General features: G+C 45.1%; 1 protein-coding gene across 1 annotated transcript in view; it reads right to left on the minus strand.

The window, feature by feature from the left end:
• Prp40 (pre-mRNA processing factor 40) overlaps window positions 1-19,634 on the minus strand; it is a 63,574-nt gene that overhangs the window by 21,782 nt on the left and 22,158 nt on the right. The window contains exons 8-14 of the mRNA XM_084593139.1: window positions 19,311-19,505; window positions 19,145-19,238; window positions 18,573-18,710; window positions 16,352-16,552; window positions 16,142-16,292; window positions 10,100-10,233; window positions 4,805-4,919 (exon numbers count right to left, since the gene is read on the minus strand). Of these exons, the coding sequence (XP_084449265.1) occupies window positions 4,805-4,919; window positions 10,100-10,233; window positions 16,142-16,292; window positions 16,352-16,552; window positions 18,573-18,710; window positions 19,145-19,238; window positions 19,311-19,505 (1,028 nt within the window). The remainder of the gene's footprint in view (window positions 1-4,804; window positions 4,920-10,099; window positions 10,234-16,141; window positions 16,293-16,351; window positions 16,553-18,572; window positions 18,711-19,144; window positions 19,239-19,310; window positions 19,506-19,634) is intronic.

Genomic DNA, 19,634 nt, shown 5'->3' on the forward strand with positions numbered 1-19,634 from the left:
AGAGAATTTGAAATTTTTGGTTGAAAAAGCTCAAAACCAGAGGAGCACGCCTTTAAAATACAATAACAGTCCAAGCAACAGAGAACAGCAAGAATATTTCTGGTCAAAAATAACAAACATGCTCACGAGGAAATAATGCCACACAGTATCTTAAGGCGTAAACTACTCTTGTTTGCCCAAGCAAAAAGGTGAAGGCAGACTCTTCAACAACTTTAAGCCCTATTTAACAAACAAGGAAAGTTTTGAAGAGGTATTTTTTAATGCGAGAAAAAAAATCATTTTTAAATTTTAGTCCTTACCAGTGCTTCTGCAGCCACATGGTTTTGAGCATAAAAATCTACCATTATTGGCAAAAGCAAAAGCGTGCATTAAATGCCTTTAAAAACCACAGGCCCTGTATAAAAAATACAAGTTTCAAAAGTGCGTTACTTTTCAATGTGGCAAAATATTTTTCGAAATATTTGCTTTTTCGAAAACTTCCTGCAGCCAACATGTTGGTTTTGAAAAGCAATACTAACCTTAGGGGCCTTAAGGAAGAATAAAACAAAGACCTTTAAAAACCTTAGGCCCAGCTTTATCAATAAGAAAAGTTTCGAAAGGGTTTTATTTCTTGAAATCAAGAAATCATTTTTTGGAATTTTAGACCCCTAAAGCGCTTAAAGCGCTTACCCTTAAAGGTACGTTCTTTATCGTGCGTTCAAAACTTCGCGCTGAGGCGCGAAGCTGGCGTGCTTGGACTTGCTGCGCCATCTGTCAAATCATTTTACAAGTTCGTATTTTCGCCCTGTGCTGTATTGGTACATATACATTAAAGAGTATGGAGCGACCACGGTCACCCCCACCATCTTCTTTGCTGTGGGGCATCGTCGCTCCGCGTGCACTACTCTCTCGCGCACGCATTTCACGATGCGTGTGTGCAGCTACGAGTTCAAGGGTTGTTCTGCCATTTGCTGCAGGTTTGCAGTCTTTAATTTTTATTCCATTGGCGTGTCTGCTACAATGCGTGAAGTTCTGGGGTGCACGTCATTGTCTCTCCAATAGGTCGACGCGACTCAATCGCTGCTTTTGCTCTTTCTCGCGGCGCCCTTGCTTGCAGCTAGCAGCAGCAAAGGAGGTTGTTTTAGCCTCTTTCCATCTCTCTCCGTCATCTTTACTTCACAACGTGCCATTTCTCTCTGTTGTGTGGGCCACTGAAAGTTCGCCTTCAGTGTGCGTGGTTACTTTCAGATAGCTGACCGCAGGGGAGCTTCGACTGTGGTCTGGAGCGATGGCTCTTCTGATTATGAATACGAGCCGAGCTCGGATTCGGACTCTCAAGAAGTATCGAGCAGTTTTTTTTTTATATTATCACCATTTATCTCGTTTATAGTCAGGCTGGTGATGATGATGATGTTTATTAACAACACCTTCAGAACACTGAAATGTGCATATTCCATTGACTATGTTATTTGTATAGCAATCATATTTAAAAATACATCGCTATGGTCGTTCCCTGATACGCTCGTTCCTTAAAACCAAGCCGACAGTGGGGGGTGCGTCCCAGGAAGAAACATCCGACAGCGAAAGGGTTAGGGCGCGCTGTTTGACTTTTTTTTTTCTCATGAGCGTGTGGATTGTTTTTGACAAGGAATACTTTTTTTTACTGTTCCCTGTTTCATAAACTGTTATCGTATGCCAAAAAATTGCCTCACTAATTTCGACTTTTCAGACTGCAATTTCCGAAGCCTCTAAATCTGCGTTTTTCTCTGTGCTATAGTTTCAGTGTTATACAAGAACTGGAAATCAACTGTTTTGTGACAATCTTGGCAATCCTTTGGTTTTTCTTCCATTACAACCACTAAAAGAATCCACCAATTAAAAATACTTTGCAAAAAAAATTGTTCACTGCATTCTGTGCTAGTTTTATAGCAAAATAAAAGTAAGGGCATCTAAAAATTTTAGGAGGCACTTAAAACCCCTAAGAGCGATAAGGCAAAAGCCTTTGGGGCTAGTTTTACTATACTGTACTGCTGTACCGCAAGTCCAGCAATGCCTCTACTTGATGTAAGACAGAATGCTTGTTTAAATGTTCATTTTATTGAATCCTTTCATATAAATAACAATTATAAGATCATCAGAAACACCGCAGTCTCTGCAGAACCGTCAGTGCCCTCGGCCTGCCACCAGAATTAGAATCCATGACTACAGATACGATGTCGGCAATGCACCGGCTTGTGGTTACATGCGTCAAATGACACTGATCGAATACTGTGCGTGGCATAGTGGCTTGAGCACTCGGCTGCAGATCGGAGGGATATTAGTTTAATTCTTAGTGGAGACTGTGTGTGTGTGTGTGTGCGTGTGTGTGTGTGCGTGCGTGTGTGCGTGTGTGTGTGTGGTGTTATTGTGATGGACGTTTTATGATCACGCTTTCTGTACACAGTGCGCATGAGCCAAGAAACACTTTAGCCTTAAAATATTTTTAAAAAGAAGGTATGCTGGCAAGCTGAGTGTGGGCAATGCGTGGGATTTTTTCCAACAAAATTTGCCATGGTAAAAAAAAAAAACTCAATCACTTGGCGTGGAATGACCCCGCTGTTAAAAGCAGTAAAGTGTTGGGAAGAATAAACGAGCAGGTCACACAGAGTGAACCCTAGATGAAATTTGCTTGCAAGAGTCTCATGTAAGGATTTCTTTTTCATTTCACCTAGACTGGATTTCTTTTTCATTTCACCTAGACTGCTGTCAAAAAAAACAGCCATACCTAATGTTCTTTTTCCTTTAAGGGGAGACGCGGGTCTTAAAACGGTCGAAAATGGTCAAAAAGTCGATTTTGGGAAAAACTCATTTTCGGAAGGTTTGTCCTTTCGAGCATCTACAGTAAAATTATTAACGCTGAATTCGGTCGGGAAATGCGATAAAATCGGCTTTCAAAACACCACGGCAGCGACGAAATGGCCCCGAAAAGAGAGACTTTGTTCGAACTTCCCGCGCGCGCCGCCGGCGTTGCAGCCGGCCGATCGCCGCCATCTTGGGCTTGTTTTGAAGCTGGTTTCTTTGTGCGCAATTTGAGCTATCTCAAAATGGCGTCGCTCAAGCCGAGCGGCGGTTCGGGCCGGTTTCCCGAACGCCGTTTTCGGGTCGCTGATTGGCTCGCACGCGGCGCGCTTCCCGCGCGCGCCGTTCTGCGCCTCCCATTGGCTGGTGTGACCGTCTACGTCATTTTTTTTTCTTTCTCTTGCGTTCGCCGCTGTGGCTGTCGCTTCGTGCGCGTGTTTTTGCGCTCGTGTTTCTCTACACGCCGGGTTTCCGCTTTGTGCCGGGAGTTTCTCTTTGCGATCGAGATGCCGGGAGACAATCGATTGAAACCGAGCACGCAACGAGCTTTTGGAAGCCGGAAGAAACGTCCGTGGAACAAAAAACAGCAGGCAGCGGCCACCAGTGCGTCGCCGGGGCCTGCAGTGCCGGACTCGTTGGATCCGCCGGGTACATCAAGCACGCTGCCCGATGACGACACCGCGAGACCAAGTTGCAGCACGAATCGTATCTCGGATCGTGGTACACTTCGTGTTGATGCTGTGTACTATTCGTCGACCGAGCAGGCGCAGCGTGTTGAGCGATCGGCGCAAGCAAAGTCTGTTCTGTCGGAAAAGTCGGCAACCCAGCGCAAGTTTGACCTTCTTGGCGTCAGTGCGGATTACCAGACAGCTGATGCCGGTACCCAGTTCGTGATTGTGGACTTGAAGGTTTTGAACAATTTTTTCGCGCAAGCGAAGTGCGGAACCTGCGGCGCAGGAAGTCTGCGTTTGAGCAAGGCAACAGATAAGGAGTACGGCCTTGCTGTAAAGCTTCTGCTTGTCTGCGAAAACTGCGATTTCGAACAGAAGCAGTTCTCTTCCCCAAGAATAAGCGAAGCAGTTCTCTTCCCCAACTGTTTGCCCGGTGGAGCTCTCGTCTCCTTGGCTCCGGTCCTCACTCTCACCTAATTCCCTAATTTCTCGAAAGTAACCTCAATAATTTCATCACACTTACACATTCGACATTTTTTTTTTTTAAATGTTTCCTTGGATGGAATAAGACACTTTTTGTTTTGTTTTGTAGGGAAACTGATAGGGAACATCTGAGTAACATCCGTTGTCGAAGATTCTTCCCAATATTTTCTGCACTCAGTGTCAAAACTTCAAATGAGTTTTTCTCAGCTTCATGTTTTTTGGTGACATGACTAGCCTTACGGAACTTTTCATTGGGTTTTTGTGGTACAATTTTAATAAATCTTATACCGTTGAATTCAGAAAGGTTTGAACTGTGGAGCTATGCTATTTTTATATTGCTAAGTTGAACATATCAAATTTATTGAACAATAATGTCAGCTAATTATATTTTCGAATTGTGGGGCATCTACATAATTGAATATTTTTATACTGTGATGTACATCAATGATAATATAAATAGCATAGCTCCACATGGCAGGTCTTTGGCTACAACTACATTTTAATCGGAACGAAAAAATATTGAGGGAAACTGTCCTAACGACCCGTAAGAAATTACCAAATTAGGCTTTGGTTATTTCCCAATAACATTAGAACTAATTGAGATAGAGTAAAACTAATTACATTTTTGAAAACAGGAGGAAGAAATACATATACACACCCAATTTCGTTATTATATCTCTAAAAATAAAAATTTTCATTTTAAGACCAGTGTCTCCCCTTAATTTAGTTCTCCAATCAGCAAGTGCATGGGTGCATTCTTTTATTTCTTTCTTTGATGAGCACCTAAACAGCTAGAACAAGATAGTTGAACAGCATGTGGTGCCTGCACTCACCTGGCTGACCAAGCATATTGGTGAAGCGAACATCAGCCCGTATCGCTGGATACAGCTCCACCCACAGGGACATAGACGTCAGCTTTCCTTTCTCATGCAGCTCATTCAGCAGTGTCTGATAAAAACAGAGACAAATCAGATACTGTGCAAACCGCAAACAGCTGCACAGTTTCCACATGCGATACACAACAACAGATGGGGGAGGCAAGTGATCAGTGCTGTCCTGCTGCGGCGAAGTTTGGGGTGAGCGAACACCCTAAACTTCAAACCTCGCAAATTATTTTAGAAATATTATCTTGTATACCCACCCCCCCCCAACCTTCCTGAAAGGAGTATCATTAGGCAGCTACAACCACACAAAAAGTAGTCATTTAGATTTCATAAATTTTATTTCATGAACGTTGCCACAATTCTGCCACTATGTCCGATTGTGCTATTGAATCATCACTCCCACTACTCTTATCAGAGGCTTCACCGCTGCTCTCAAAGATGCAAGACCTTGTTGATTTGCTCCTAGTCAATTCAGATAACTTGGATTGTCGCCAGACTCTCGCCAAACACCCACATAATCAGTGATGTCGGACGCTTCCTTATTCGGATGACTCGCAGCTGGCATCAGTTGATTAGGCTGGTTTCCCTTAGTCAAGAAGACTTGCTTGACAAACGTTTGTACAAATATTCTTCCTTCAACTTAAACTGCATATTACGTTGTTTCTGTCCTCTTTTGATATGCACGCACCAATAGGTGCGGCGCATTGACAATCAACAAGCTGACGGTGTCTCTCCGCCACCTAATTTCGTTTTCGGAGCTTTGCCGCCAGCCTCAGATGATGACAGCTATCGGCAACGCTGATCACTCCGTCAAGCAAGCCCATTGCTACATGCTGTTTGAAACAACAACAGATTCTCTATATGTAGAAAAGAAGATTCGGTTTCTCCGCATTGCAGCGAAGCAAACTTTCCCATCCTTCAGTTAAGGCAAAGGCAGAAAAATTTAGCTTTTCTATTCTATAATAAATGACCTAGTCCGATTCAAAAGCAACAAAATCCATTTCATAATAATGTGCAATAAGAATTTAAACATGTATATAAAAAAAAAAAGTGTTCAAAAGACTGCATAAAGTATTCCTCTTTTGTCCAAACAGCACAAGATTGGAAGAAACTGTCAATAATATTGTATGCCCAAAAAGCTGTGAGGAATGCTGCTCTCTCTTGTTTAAATTGCTGCAGGTAAACCCTCTGCAGGTATTATGTTCAAGAATTGTTTATTTGGTCATGCGATGCAAAGATCACCAGGTGGTCGAAATTACTCCGTATCACTGTGGCTCCCTTTTCTCTCTTTCCACTTTCAATCCCACCTTCCTCCCTTCCCTTACAAAGCGGTTCAGGTGTCTACAGAAACAAGTGTGACAGATAAATCGCCTTTCCCTTCCTGTGAACCAATTATTATTACTATTATTATTATTATTATTATTATTATTATAATAAGGGTATCTCATGTCCAATTTTTTGGAGTTTACTATTGTGCATTGTGCATATATTTTGATGCAACCAACCCACTCCAGCCTTAAGTCTTGAATTGGACTGATAGTATGTAAAGAAACAAAGAAGCAAATAAGTAATTGCCTTGTCGCAAATATATATATGTTTTGAAGATGTCATGCCACAGCAGCGCCAATGTACCAAGTCCCTCGTTTCTGTCCAAGAGGCATTTCCGTTCTTCCTGCATGCCAGAACTCCACATGATAAAACTCCACAGAACAGCACATGATAGGTCATAGTTTGTGCGATGAGGCCTCTTGGCATGACACATGCAAAGAGGCTCTATCATTATGCAGAAATCCTGCTTCCGACACTTTTGACAGTGTGCACGAATTAAAGTATTTCACCAAACTATCAATAATCACAGTTGACGTGAAGTTTTCCCATTAAAACTCGTTATGAACAATTGCCACCAAAACACACCCCTGATGCCTAAACAATGCTGCCAAACAGCATTTTAACAAACAGTGCTGTAAGCGTGGAGAGCGTGGCGTTGTAGTAGAGACATCTATGGATGTGGCAATGTCCTCAGCTGGCCTTTCATTGCCTTTACACACGTTGATGATGATAGGAATGCTCGACTCCGTACAGAAGGCTGCAAGTTGTTGTAAAACAGACCCCCTCCCAACCTCTTGAATGCTATTTTTTTTTTCTTTTTTTCCATTTTTTGTGCAGGTTATATGCAAGAAGATAGGGTAATGGAAATAATCAACAGATATTGCTACAGGTCAACTCATCCAAGATGAGGCAGACAAAGCGTGTGTGTGCGCGTGTGTGTGCGCGTGTGTGTGCGCGTGCGTGTGCGCGTGCGTGTGCTTGCGTGCACGCGCGCGTATATGCGCTGTGTGCGTGCCTGGGGCCCGAATCCTTGGCAGTGGTCTGTGTTTTGATGCCCAGTGCACCCGGTGCCTGTGTTTTGCTCAGTGTGAGTGTAAGAATGTTGTAAGTGATGTGAACGTCTCCTGCCACGCAACATCTTGGTGGAGGTGCAGACTTTCCCATCCTCTGCATCCTAGCCTATTGCACCATGGAGTTTCGCAACGGTTGCTACACCGAAACAGCCACAATGACTCAACCCGGTGGCTCGCGCTGCCCTTACATTCAGTTCCGCTGCCCCTACATTCATTGTCACGGCTCATCCCTGTGACCCCAACATCTCTTCCTGTCCGTGCTTCAGGTGATAATATCGACAAATGGATTCCAATGTACGAACGTGTCAGCACCCATAGCAGGTGGGACCCCACCGTAATGCTGGCAAACGTCGTTTTCTATTTGTCTGGCACAGCGAGGCAATAGGGAACCCTTGTTTTCCATGTTTTTCATGTTTTCTATGTTTTCATCCCACATGGCAGACCTCTCTAAAGTTCTTTCACTTTTCTGCAATGCCAGGCTACAGCTTAACTCTTTAAAGTGCTGTTACGCACGTCGTCAGCTCAATATACTAGGCCATGTTGTCGATGCTATGGGGGTTCGTCCCGATCCAGACAAGATCCGACAGTAAAAGACTTCCCGGTGCCCCATTCAAGAAATGGCGTATAAAGTTTTTTGGGTCTTTGTTCCTACTTTAGTAGGTTCATTCAAGATTTTGCCGACATTACTCAGCTGCTCACAGATCTTAAAAAGGATGTCAGTTTTTCCTGAGGGTCCTCCCAAGAGCAAGCCTTTGCCCAGCTTATAAGAAAGCTTACCACAGCAACCGGTTTTGGCCCATTTTAATGTGTCAGCTCCTACAGAAGTCTGCACTGATGCCAGTGACCATGGCATCAGAGCCAACCTTTCTCAGCGCCAATCCGGGACTTATCGTGTAATTGTGTATGCCAGCCGCCTCCTGTTCCCTTTAAAGAAGAACTACTCCATTGCCGAAACAGGGTGAGTGCTTAGCTCTCATCTGGGCTGTTGAAAAATTTCGACCCTACCTATACGGCAGACCATTCACAGTTGTCACAGATCATCACATACTGTGTTGGCTTTCTTCTCTGAAGGATCCTATTGGTCGCCTCGGGCGTTGGGCGCTACGACTCCAAGAATATGACTACGCTGTGATCTACAAGTGCAGCCGGTTGCATAAAGATGCCGACTGCCTCTCTCATTGCCCTGTTGCCCAGACTGATACTCCCACGAGCGCATGCGCCATTGACCTGTTATCTCTATCACAGTTTACAACTATTGGCGAAGAACAGCGTCGGGATGCAAAACTTCTCTCCATCATCGATCGCCTAACGTCAGCCAAAACCGACCCTTGACTGAACCTTTTTGCTCTCGATGACAGTATTTTATACAGCCAAAATCTTCAGACTACTGGTCTTGACCTTCTTCCAGTTGTCCCCAAGCACTTACGAACAGTCGTTCTCCATGAATTCCATGATCTGCTGCCATCTAGGCCGGTGGCCATCTAGGCGTTACTCGCATATACGACCGCATCCATCGTCGGTTTTTCTGGCCTGGCCTCTACCACTCAGTGCGCCGTGATGTTGGTGCCTGCGACAAGTGTCAGCATCGCAAGCAGCTTGCACCTGCCCCTGCTGGCTTTCTTCAGTCCATCAACATCCCTTCAAAGCCATTCTACCGTGTCGGCTTGAAGTTTCTCGGCCCTTTTCCTGAGTACACTTCTGGCAATAGATGGGTTGCAGTAGCCACAGATTATGCCAGCTGGTACGTGATGATATGCGCTCTCCTGAGTACTGCCCCTGATGGCGCCGACTTTCTTCTTCTTCACGATCTCGATCTTCATTATGGAACTCCCTGCCAACTGCTCACTGACCGTGGCTGCACCTTCCTTTCAGCAGATAACGATGACATTCTTCACGCATGTTCAACTCAAGTTGACCACTGCTTACCACCCTCAAACGAATGGCCTCACTGAGCGGCTCAATTGCACTCTTACTGATATGCTCGCCATGTACGTCTCCTCCGATCACCGTAACTGGGATGTTCCTCCCATATGTTACATTTGCATATAGCCCATCTCGTCACAACACTGCTGGCTACTCTCCGTTTTACCTTTTGTACGGCTGTGAGCATCAATTGCCACTTGGCACATTGTTTCAAACATCTGGTCCCGCACATTCTGAATACACCCGTGAAGCCATTGCCCGTGCCAACCATGCTCGCCAAGTCGTTCGTTCCCGCTTGCTAGCCTCCCAAAGCTTCCCATCAAGAGCACTACAACAGCCGCCACCTCGACACCTCCTTCTTACCTGGGTCCCTCATGTTGCTCTGCGTGTCTTATCGCCGTATTGGGCTCTCGGAAAAACTTCCTCGCTATGTGGGCCCGTATCGTGTGCTGCGCCAAGTCACCGCCGCCACCTACAAGATTGAACCTGCCTTCTCCAAGTGCACTTCCTGTACCGTACAATCCGATATTGTCCATGTCTCGAGCCTTAAGCCCAATCTACCTTGTTCTGGAACTCGCTGAACAGCATTGCAACGGTGCTTCTGCGCCCGGGGGCCACGATACAGGTCGAATCATTGAAGATGAGGCAGACGATGTGTGTGCGCGTTTAGCGTATGCTCAGGGCCCGAATCCTTGGCAACGATCTTTGCTTTGATGTCCTGTGCGCCCGGTGCTTGTGTCTCGCTTGGTGTGAGTGTAACAGTGTTGTACGTGGTGTGAACACCTCCTGCCACGTAACAATATCATACACAGGCAATCCTACAGTGCCATACATCTACATTTATGAATGGAAAGGGCTCTTTAGTTTCTTTTTTTCTGCTCTTGAAGGAGAACAAGACTATACGAAGTCCAAGACTCACCAAGAAGGCCTCACGGTTCTTGCGCTGCTGACGCTTCAGCCTTCGTCGTGCACGCTCCTTTTCCTCCTCTTCTTCCTGCTCTAGTTGCCGGATGTGGTCCTCAAATATAATCAGTGCATCCTCTTTGTCCATGTCTGCATAAAACAGTCACGCAATGTATAACTGCACTGCCATGTTACCCTTTATTACAGAGCAGCAAGAATACAAACAATTTTCAGTTCAGTAGCAGTACTGCCCACACACTGAGCTAAGCCCTGATCTGTATGTGAAAGTTCCAGGCTTGTGCAGTAGCAATGCTCGTGTCTGTGTCGACAGTTCGCGTGACATCACGAGACTAGTGAATAAACTAAGAATTTCTTTGCCACCAGTGGATTTCGAGCTGAAGCAAACAGATCAGCTCTATTGGCCACTGTATTTGACTACTGTGCCACCAGGTAGCCGGTCCCTTAACATGCTAAACTGCCTGTCTTCTCGCCTCTGTGCACATGGCACATAGCCGCAGTGGAGGATTGGCCAGAGTTCATGCATGTGTAAGAATTGAATACATGATCCTGACTTTAACTATATGATATATAACTTGTTAATTATCATGCTGCGCTTCGAATGTCATCCCTGACAAAGTTGCATTAAACACTGGATTGGGTGATATTCTGAATATGTGGCTATATACATTGACGCCTAGAATAGAAGTGGCACATGAAGAGAGTGGTGTTAACGTCTCATGTGTGAGCTTCTCTGATTTCCCTGCCCTATTAATAGCTGTATTGGAGGAACCCATGCCATAGCACAGACTATGTGTGTCTGAACGGATTGCGCTTCTTTCTCAGGTTATCATGAAGGCTAACCTGGGCTCATTACCGTATTTACTCGCATAATGATCACACTTTTTTTTTTTAAATACTGACGCAGATTTCGGGGTGCGATCATTACGCGGGGTAAATTTTCTACAAAAAATTTTTGAGCACCGAAAACGCAAACAAGTTGCAGGTCAGACGTCTTAGAACATATATCTCGATTACAACCAAAAATAAAAGCTGAGTAAGGCTTACCTCCGCAATAAACACGCACATCAAGCATCACATGGAGTGCACAATGCCCATTTATTTTTTTTCGTCAGTACTCTAATCAAAGTCTGAATCCTCGCCATCCTCGCTTTCACTGCTGCACGACTCATCGGAAACGGCAGTGTCGTCACTGGGAGCATCTTCACAGTCCCACAGGAAGTCATCTTCCGTTCCATCCAAAGCGTTAGATATGCCTGTCTTCTTAAAACTCTTAGCCACTACCTCGTCGGGGATACTGCTCCACGCTTCTGTGATCCACGAGCACAGCATCTCCACGGATGGCCTTCTAATCTTTCCGCTCGGCGTCAAATCATGCTGACCCATCGCCATCCACTCAGCAGAAAGTCGTCGAACGTTGTCCTTGAACGGTTTGTTCAAAGACACGTCGAGAGGCTGCAGCAGCGAAGTCAGGCCGCCAGGAATGACTGCAATGTCCGTGCGCAGCTCTTTCAGCTTGGCACGCACGCTGTCTACAAGGTGACCCCTAAAACTGTCCAAAACCAGAAGCGAGGGAAGCAGAAATGCTCCTGGTCTTCTTCCCCAAACAGTCTTGATCCAGTCGACCATCAGGTCTGCAGTCATCCACCCTTTCATCTGTGCACGTATATGGATGCCACGGGGAAAGTTTCCCTTCGGAATAGTCTTCCGTTTGAAGATCACGTATGGTGGCAGCTTCCGCCCGTCGGCCGTCACAGCAAGCATGACTGTGCATCGCTGTTTTTCTGCGCCAGACGTCTTCACGAGGACGCTCCGAGCACCCTTCTCGTTCACAGTTGTATTCCGGGGTATGTCGAACGTCAGGAGTTTGATCGGCGTTTCCAATTTGCGACATGAGGTAACTGCGTTTTTCGCGAAGCCTAGTGACGAAGTGATGGAAGTCTATCACTTTGCTTTCATACGCGGCTGGGAGCCGCTGGCACAACGACGTCCGCCACCTCAGGGAAAGTCCATTCCGTCGCATAAAACGAGTCGTCCAACCGGAGCTAGCGCGGAAATCCTTTGCGGCGATTCCCAGCTTCCTGGCAGTTGTGCGCGCCTGCGTCTGTATCATTTCTAATGACACTGCACAACCATCCTTGCGCAGGTCCCTCACGTATTCTAGGACCGCCTCCTCAACACGAGAGAACTTGCCTGTTTTGGGTCCACGGAAAGCCCACCGTGTCTTGTTCGTAGCCATCAGCTTCTCGCGCTGCTTCTTCCAATAGCGTATCCTCCTTTCGTCCACGCCGAAATGCCTACCAGCAGCGTGGTTGCCATGCTCCAGTGCATAGTCGACAGCCTTGAGCTTGAACGCGGCGGTGTAACTGGCATACCGCCCCATGGTGAAATGGCGTAAACTCGCACAAAAACACAAAGCACGCTACGACGCTGCCGAATTGCAGAATGGCGAACGCCGCAAAGCATGGAATCATGGGAACTCCAACGTTACTAGACTAGGTTGGGAACTCGTCGGAATGCATTCGCTGCGGGATGACTGCATATCAACCACCAGGCGGCTCCATGTTCGGGGTGCGATCATTACGCGGGGAATTTAAAAAATGGAATTTTGACCTCAAAATTCAGTGGTGCGATCATTACGCGAGTGCGATCATTATGCGAGTAAATACGGTATTAGGATTTTCTGACAGAGATTCTGGTATCACCGTGTTCGAAGATGAGAACAGCAGCGGGAAAGAAGAAAATAACAATGGGAACAATGCTCTAAAAGAGGAGGGGATGCATTCGTATGGATTCTGTCATTCCGCTGGCTTTCTTCCCGTGAGTTCAACCTCGCGGCCATCAGTCATTACACATGCAAACTGAATGTTATCGTCGCACTTTTTCAGCTGAAACAGTGAGGACATGATGAAAACATGACCCTCGCTGAGACAGTTTAATACAGTCAAGTCAAGTCAAGTCAAGTCATCTTTATTTCAACATCACAAGGATGCTAGGGGCGCAGCCAAAAAGCCTATTAACGGCTTGACGAGGGGCTGCGCCCCTTACAAAAACTTGGTAACTTCGGCGTATGAGTTGACTATGCAATGAAATATAATTTTAACAGAAACAACAGGGCGAAATGGCACTTTCATATAATGTTTAACTAAATACTGTAGAAAGGTGACATACGATTGCGGCAAGGAAGAAAAAACATACACGCAGTGTGGAAAACATATTTACAGAAATGCACACTTTCAGTGAGGTAATAAAAATAACAGCGTTATCTGCACACTGTAACTATTGAATTGTGTTTAGAAGAAGAGGCAAGGTGTAACTAATGCTCTGTCGTCCGTAATTTGTTCGGGTTTCTGGAATGACGAAATGATTTTTTGTACGAGTGCTGTAATTGTGAGACTTGCGTTCAAGTCTGTAGAGTTCCTTGAAGAAGATAGCTGTGTTTATGGCTGTAGTCCTGTAGCGCCTTAATAAAGTTTGTTCATATTGCTGCGGGATAGGAATTATATTCAATTTACAAAAAATCGCTTCTGTTGGTGCGTCTCGAGAAACGTTGACGATGATTCTAAGGGCTCGTTTTTGTAATCTATGAAGCTTGCTAACATTCGAAAAAGTGGTGGTCCCCCAAACCAAAAAGCAGTATCCTATAACAGAAGAAAATAGGGACTGAAAGATAATTTTTTTTACAGATTGCGGTAAGCAATACCGAAGCCTGGAAAGAATACCCACTACCTTAGCTATTTTGATAATCGTAGTGTCTACATGTTTATTCCATGATAAATGTTCATTAAAATACACTCCAAGGCTTTTAAATTCCGGGACGAGCTCAATTTTTACCGAACCTAGCCACAGCGATAATCCCAGGAAATCAATGATTCTATTTTTGGGACGGAAAAGTATTGCTTTGGTTTTTTTGGTATTAATTTCCAAGGAGTTAATGGCTGTCCATTCATGGAGGGAAAGCAAACACTGATTCGCCTGCCCAAAGAGATCATATACATTAGTTGATTTAAAAAATAGGCTGGTGTCATCGATTCGATTCTCGATATAGCGAAGTCTTACGTGCAGCCGAAAATTTCGTTAAATTGCGACTTTCGATACATCGAGATTGCTATGTTTTAGCTGCACAAATGAAGTAACAGGTTCGCAGAACACTGCTGGGAACACGTAAATTACAAATTCAGGAATTAAGCATGAAATTCTAGCAATAATAGCACTAACAAAGGCACCCGAAGTTTTCTATATCAGGAGCACATAATGAGTGATAACAAACGGATGAGAAAGCATAATTTTTCTCCGCGTGCACAAAGAGCGAGCACAGTGCCTAGTTCTCAAAGCCGCCATCAGATATCGCCATTGGTATCATCATCATCATCATCCATTTGCAAATGGAGACAAGACAGAGTTAATACGAGTCTCTAGATCATCTGATCTAAGGACTTTAACGGGGATGCTGTCGTAGTACCGTGGATTAGTCGTATGTCTGCATCGCCCACGCGAGCACGGCTACCTTGGGTGCAGCAATCTTTGTTCAGGCTTCACTACGCGTACTATATTTACTTGCATAAGAGCCCACCTCCCACTTTTGGCCGCTGCCCAAAGTATTTCTTGGCAGCGCACCAAGGTGCTGCGCAGCGAGAACAGCACGGTGTGTCTCTTGGCATTAGCTATAGTGACGGGGTGAAAAAAAATGGGGGGGAGGGGGCGAACTTGTCAGAGTGCCAGCGGCCTAGAGAGGAGTGCCCGCGGTTGCCTGCTCTGCTCGTCCCATTGCGCAAGCCTGGTTTTCAGTACGCTTATCTGCTTTATCACGCAGGGATGGGGTGGGCGCCACCACAAAATTATTTGAACATTTGATAGCAGCAAGCAACTTTTGATGGGAAGGATGCAAAGAGCCCGGCGTCATGATTGCTGACTGCATGCTTTCTTTGATGATTGATGGCTGGGATAAACGACTCTTAAAAAGAAAAAAAAAAAATCTCAACCTTTCCCGCGTATTGAGCCCGCTCCTCAAACTCGTGTAAATATTTCTTGGAAAAAAAAAAGTGGGTTCATTACGCGACTAAATACGGTATTTCCGGCTAGCGCTTTTTTGTTCTGACTGGCGAGTTACGCCATGGCATGGCGCGTCCTAAAGCTTCCGCACCGCGGGTTTTGTATGCACACGACGGATCTTGTTTCAGTCGCAAATTCCAGACTGCCGGCAAAATTGACGCGTAAAAGGGCAGATGTAAAATACGGTGTGTCAGGGCTGAAGTTTTAGTTCTCACCCAATTGTCAAGGTAGCCACTGGTACATGCATGCGATGTGCGAGGACTTCGTCAAATCGCAAAAAAAAAATACATGGTTTTCAAGGGCAGAAATAGGGAAATAAAAAAATTTGTTACATCGCGAATTTCGTTACACTGAGGTTCGTTACATCGAGGTTCGATTGTATAGCACAGCATAATTCTGCGGGTGCCACAGCATATGTGCAGATCGCCATGTGACAGTCATGAAGTCGTGAGCTTCCCGGCGAGGCCCGCTGCATCGGAATCAATCATCACGCGCCCACTGGCAGCCCACCATATCTGATCCCGCTAGCTTGTGCATGCAGAAGCAGATCACATTAGCGGATCACGCTGTGCTATAACTCTATTATTGGATTACAAATGCAACATGAGGAGTGGTGAAGTTCGTTATTTTTAAAGCCAATTTTCTTGCAACAATGTCTTTTTTTTCATATTCACGGATTTTTCGAATTATTCACACCATTTCAAATTCAGACCGTATCCCGGATCCCGCCGAGTCCAAAAAACTGATCGGCAGCTGCATAACCAGATTTAACTGTATTCCAGTCCCAAGTCACCTGTACTCACCCTATCTTGAAAACTTTAAAATTTAATTTCCTGACCCGAGCCACCGCCATCATCAGCTATATTTTTCTTTTCTTGGAATTCACTCTGCCACCACAAAGGTCCAGCAGCTAACAACTAACCACACAAGGGTGCTGACACAAGGCTGCCAGACTATTCCAGCATCCCTGCAGAGGGCCATTACTCACTGAGCAGCTCAGCATCCTCTGCAAAGGTGGGGTTGTCCAGCAACAGGTGCTGCGCCTCCTGCCAGGTTGTGCTGTGCATGATGCTCGTCATAGAGTCGAGGATGTCGCTCAGCACCTGCATGTTACGCTTCCGCAGCACCTTGGACTCCTCCTGCACAGTAGAGCTCATTCAAGAAGGGCCAAGGAGGATGGAGAAAATAGAACAGGCACCTTTTCCTTCTTGGCAAGAAAGAAGAGGACATCGTCAAAGAGCTCCTTGCGTTCCCGCTCAGGAACAGCTTTCCACACGTCCAGGTCGCCAAACAGCTGGTCTGCCTTCCGGTAACGTGTATTCGAGCTCATCTTGTCGTTACTCTGCAGAAACTGTTCAAGGTCTTCCTTGGCTTGCTTTGCACGCAGCCGCTGTTCCTCCTGCAGAAATTTGGACCATTAAGGATGATTCGACGTGTTGGAACCCTGGACTAAAACTTCTTGGTTTGCAAGACAGAATATCTTGCATTAATGACAGCTATTAGTTTTGAGTAGAAATTAGGTTGTGCAGCAAAAAGTCCCGCTGTTGGGAGACTTCAAGTCATTTCTTGCAGCTAAAGACAGTTCATTATTGACCTCAGTTTCTATATTGAACTAAAACACCACATTTTTCCCTTATAAAGAAAACAGAAATTAGAGGTCACATCAAAAAAAAAAAAACTACCTCATCAAATTATTACTTCTTTTCTCATTTATTAGTGAAGTTGTCTCAAAATGAGCACTGCGATTTACATCAAAGCACTTCGTTGCCTCCCTTTTGTCTACACACTGCAAAAGTACATATCCAACCTGACAGTGACCATTACAAATACACGACAGCCTCAGAACAGGTCGTCATTAGCATAAGTAGTGCTTGATACACATGATCAGTGCCACTGTTCTGAATTCAATATGTATTTTCTCAACTTATCCTTAAAAAAGGCTTGAAAAGCATAACTTTACTGAAATTTGATAACACCGTTCTGAAATCAGCTCCTGCAGTTTAGTACAGTTTCATCAGCTTTATGCACTGAAAAACTACACTGCCTGGTCTAGAAGATGCATTTTCAGCCAAAAATCTGTTCAGGGAGCAAGAATTGGGCAAAATCAGGTTTTATCTCTTTAACAAAGAGCTCCAAATATACTTACGTGGAATCTCTTATAAGTTGCAGCTGTTACCGGTCGGCGGTGGCCCATACTATCTATTTGTAGAGCCACTATTGTACCGCCCTGAGATCCAGCCTCATCAAACTGTACTCTACACAGTTTTCACCAGAGTCATTAAATAAAACTTCTTTTCTCTTTTCTTACATGCAACATAACAAGAGCTCGGTGAAGAATTTTACACTCTGGTGTAGAGACGTGCGTGACAGCGCTGAGCCCTAAATAGGCATATCAAAGAACGAAAAAGAATATGGCAGCACTGTTGATATAATGCGCAAACCTGTTTCATTCTTACATGCAGTCACAAAAACCTTGTCAAGGTTGCTTCAGGGGACAGGGATGCATTTGTGATGCTAAATACATAGTTTACTTTCAATATTTTCCTGCATGCCTGCTTCATTTTCACTCAGCGAATTTCACTACGCTAGTGACGCATAGGAAGTAGACTGCTGAAATGGTGAAACCTAATTCCATATTCTCTTCTTCTTTGGTCCTGCGGCTAATACACCTCTCTGCTACGAAATATTAGTATGCGCTTGAACTAGGTGCAATGCAAGCCTTATATAGGTCACAGCACTCATGACAGACCATGCTTATTGCAACTCTAGCTTAGTAACTTATTAATACACTAACCGACTCAGCGAATGTGGCACTGTGTTTGTAGAACTATGCATACAATATTATTTGTGCATTCTAACTCCTCATGACGTCTCATCCCCTCGACAGCACACATTCACATGGCAGCTCTCAAAATAATTATAGTACCTTTTCGCAAGAAAAAAGCAGCTGATATTCATGCTTCATGCCACTAGTCTAATGCCAGGCATTCACTAGCTACATGAGCACAGTACCATATACTAGGTCAACTGCCCAGCCCTTGCTGGCCAAAACAAAAAACTTGACTTTTCATACTAGTAGACACTGACACCATCAAAACAAAGCACAAATAACCAATGGTTTCTTGCCACAATGCAACGATGCGATTGCAAGGCCAGCAGTCATAGACAAATCAATAGCAATAAAATAGCACCTCATGCTGTCTTCAATAAAACTAGCATGTCATCTAGTCGATAAGCGAGAAACCAAACTGACAACGATTTTGTAGTTTCGCACTTTGGCATCATGCGTTCCAGAGGACGAATGAAAACGCAACTCCATATGACTGATGTGGATTTCATATAGATTTACAAAAAATTAAGAATTATGCTGCTAATGCAATAAGTAAAGTAGAGCAGGGAAGAAAAATAAATGGCCCAACCTTCTCCTCTTTGCTCTTCTGTGTCTTGTACAAGTTGAAGGCCTGCTTCTTCTCATTAAGCTTGCGCAGTGTCCCGTAACGGGGATCATTGGCAATAAGCTTCAAAGCTTGCTCCCAACTGGCATTGCTTGGCACATCCTGCACAAGATGTGGCATGGGACAATGAAATAAGCCAGGAGACAAAGGAAGTCTACACGCCAAATCCACAATGTGCAGAAACTCAGTCCTTCAATTTTTTTTTTCTCTCAAGGCCAGAACTGCTGCCATCAAGGTCGTCACCACCTCAACAGTGGCAGAGGTTACAGCTTCCAAGGTGTGAAGATGTGAAAAAAAAAAACAACACAGAGACAAGGTAATGTCTGTAACATTTCAACTGCACCCCAACAACTTCCATGCACAGCCAAGAATAGCATAGGTGATACAAAACAGCGTCGACATATAGAAGTGAGAAACCTTGAAGAAAAAAAAATCCCTCTAACCATCACGGACAAAAAAAACGGGTGAATACTAGATGGCAAGCCAACAAGCATGCACTTGACACAGTATAGGTGCGTACACACATATACACACACCTTCTCCTTGAGAAGATCCTTAAATGCCTCAATGGCCTCCTTCTTGTCCTTGAACTCAATGGGCCGGTCCTTGCTCTCCTCTTCATCACTTGACCTGCACACAATGCACAGCCTAGAGCCAACAGTTCAGGGCACCAAGCCCTGAAGGCACATACGCCCCACTTACTTCTCCTCCTCTTCGACTGTCTGTGGCTGCTGTTGCTGAGGCTGCTGGGGCTGTTGAGGCTGCTGTTGCTGCTGCGGCTGCTGCGGTGCCTGTGGCTGTGCTTGTGGTGGCTGCTGTGCCTGCCCGGGAGTGCTGCCTGCAGCCTCCGCTGGTGCCGAGCTTGGCAGCTGAATGTTTGCCACACTGTCGTCCTCCCTGCATTCCACCACACACTTCCATTCTGACACCAATCTGGCCGGCACACCCTCCCTCTGACTGGAACAATAGCCAAGGCCCCAAGTTTTCCACAGCAAAAAGTGTTAAATTCCTCAGGAGGCACAATGC

The sequence above is a fragment of the Amblyomma maculatum genome, chromosome 2 (assembly GCF_055883805.1).
Source record: "Amblyomma maculatum isolate TAMU_Amacu chromosome 2, ASM5588380v1, whole genome shotgun sequence".
Lineage (NCBI taxonomy): Eukaryota > Metazoa > Arthropoda > Arachnida > Ixodida > Ixodidae > Amblyomma > Amblyomma maculatum.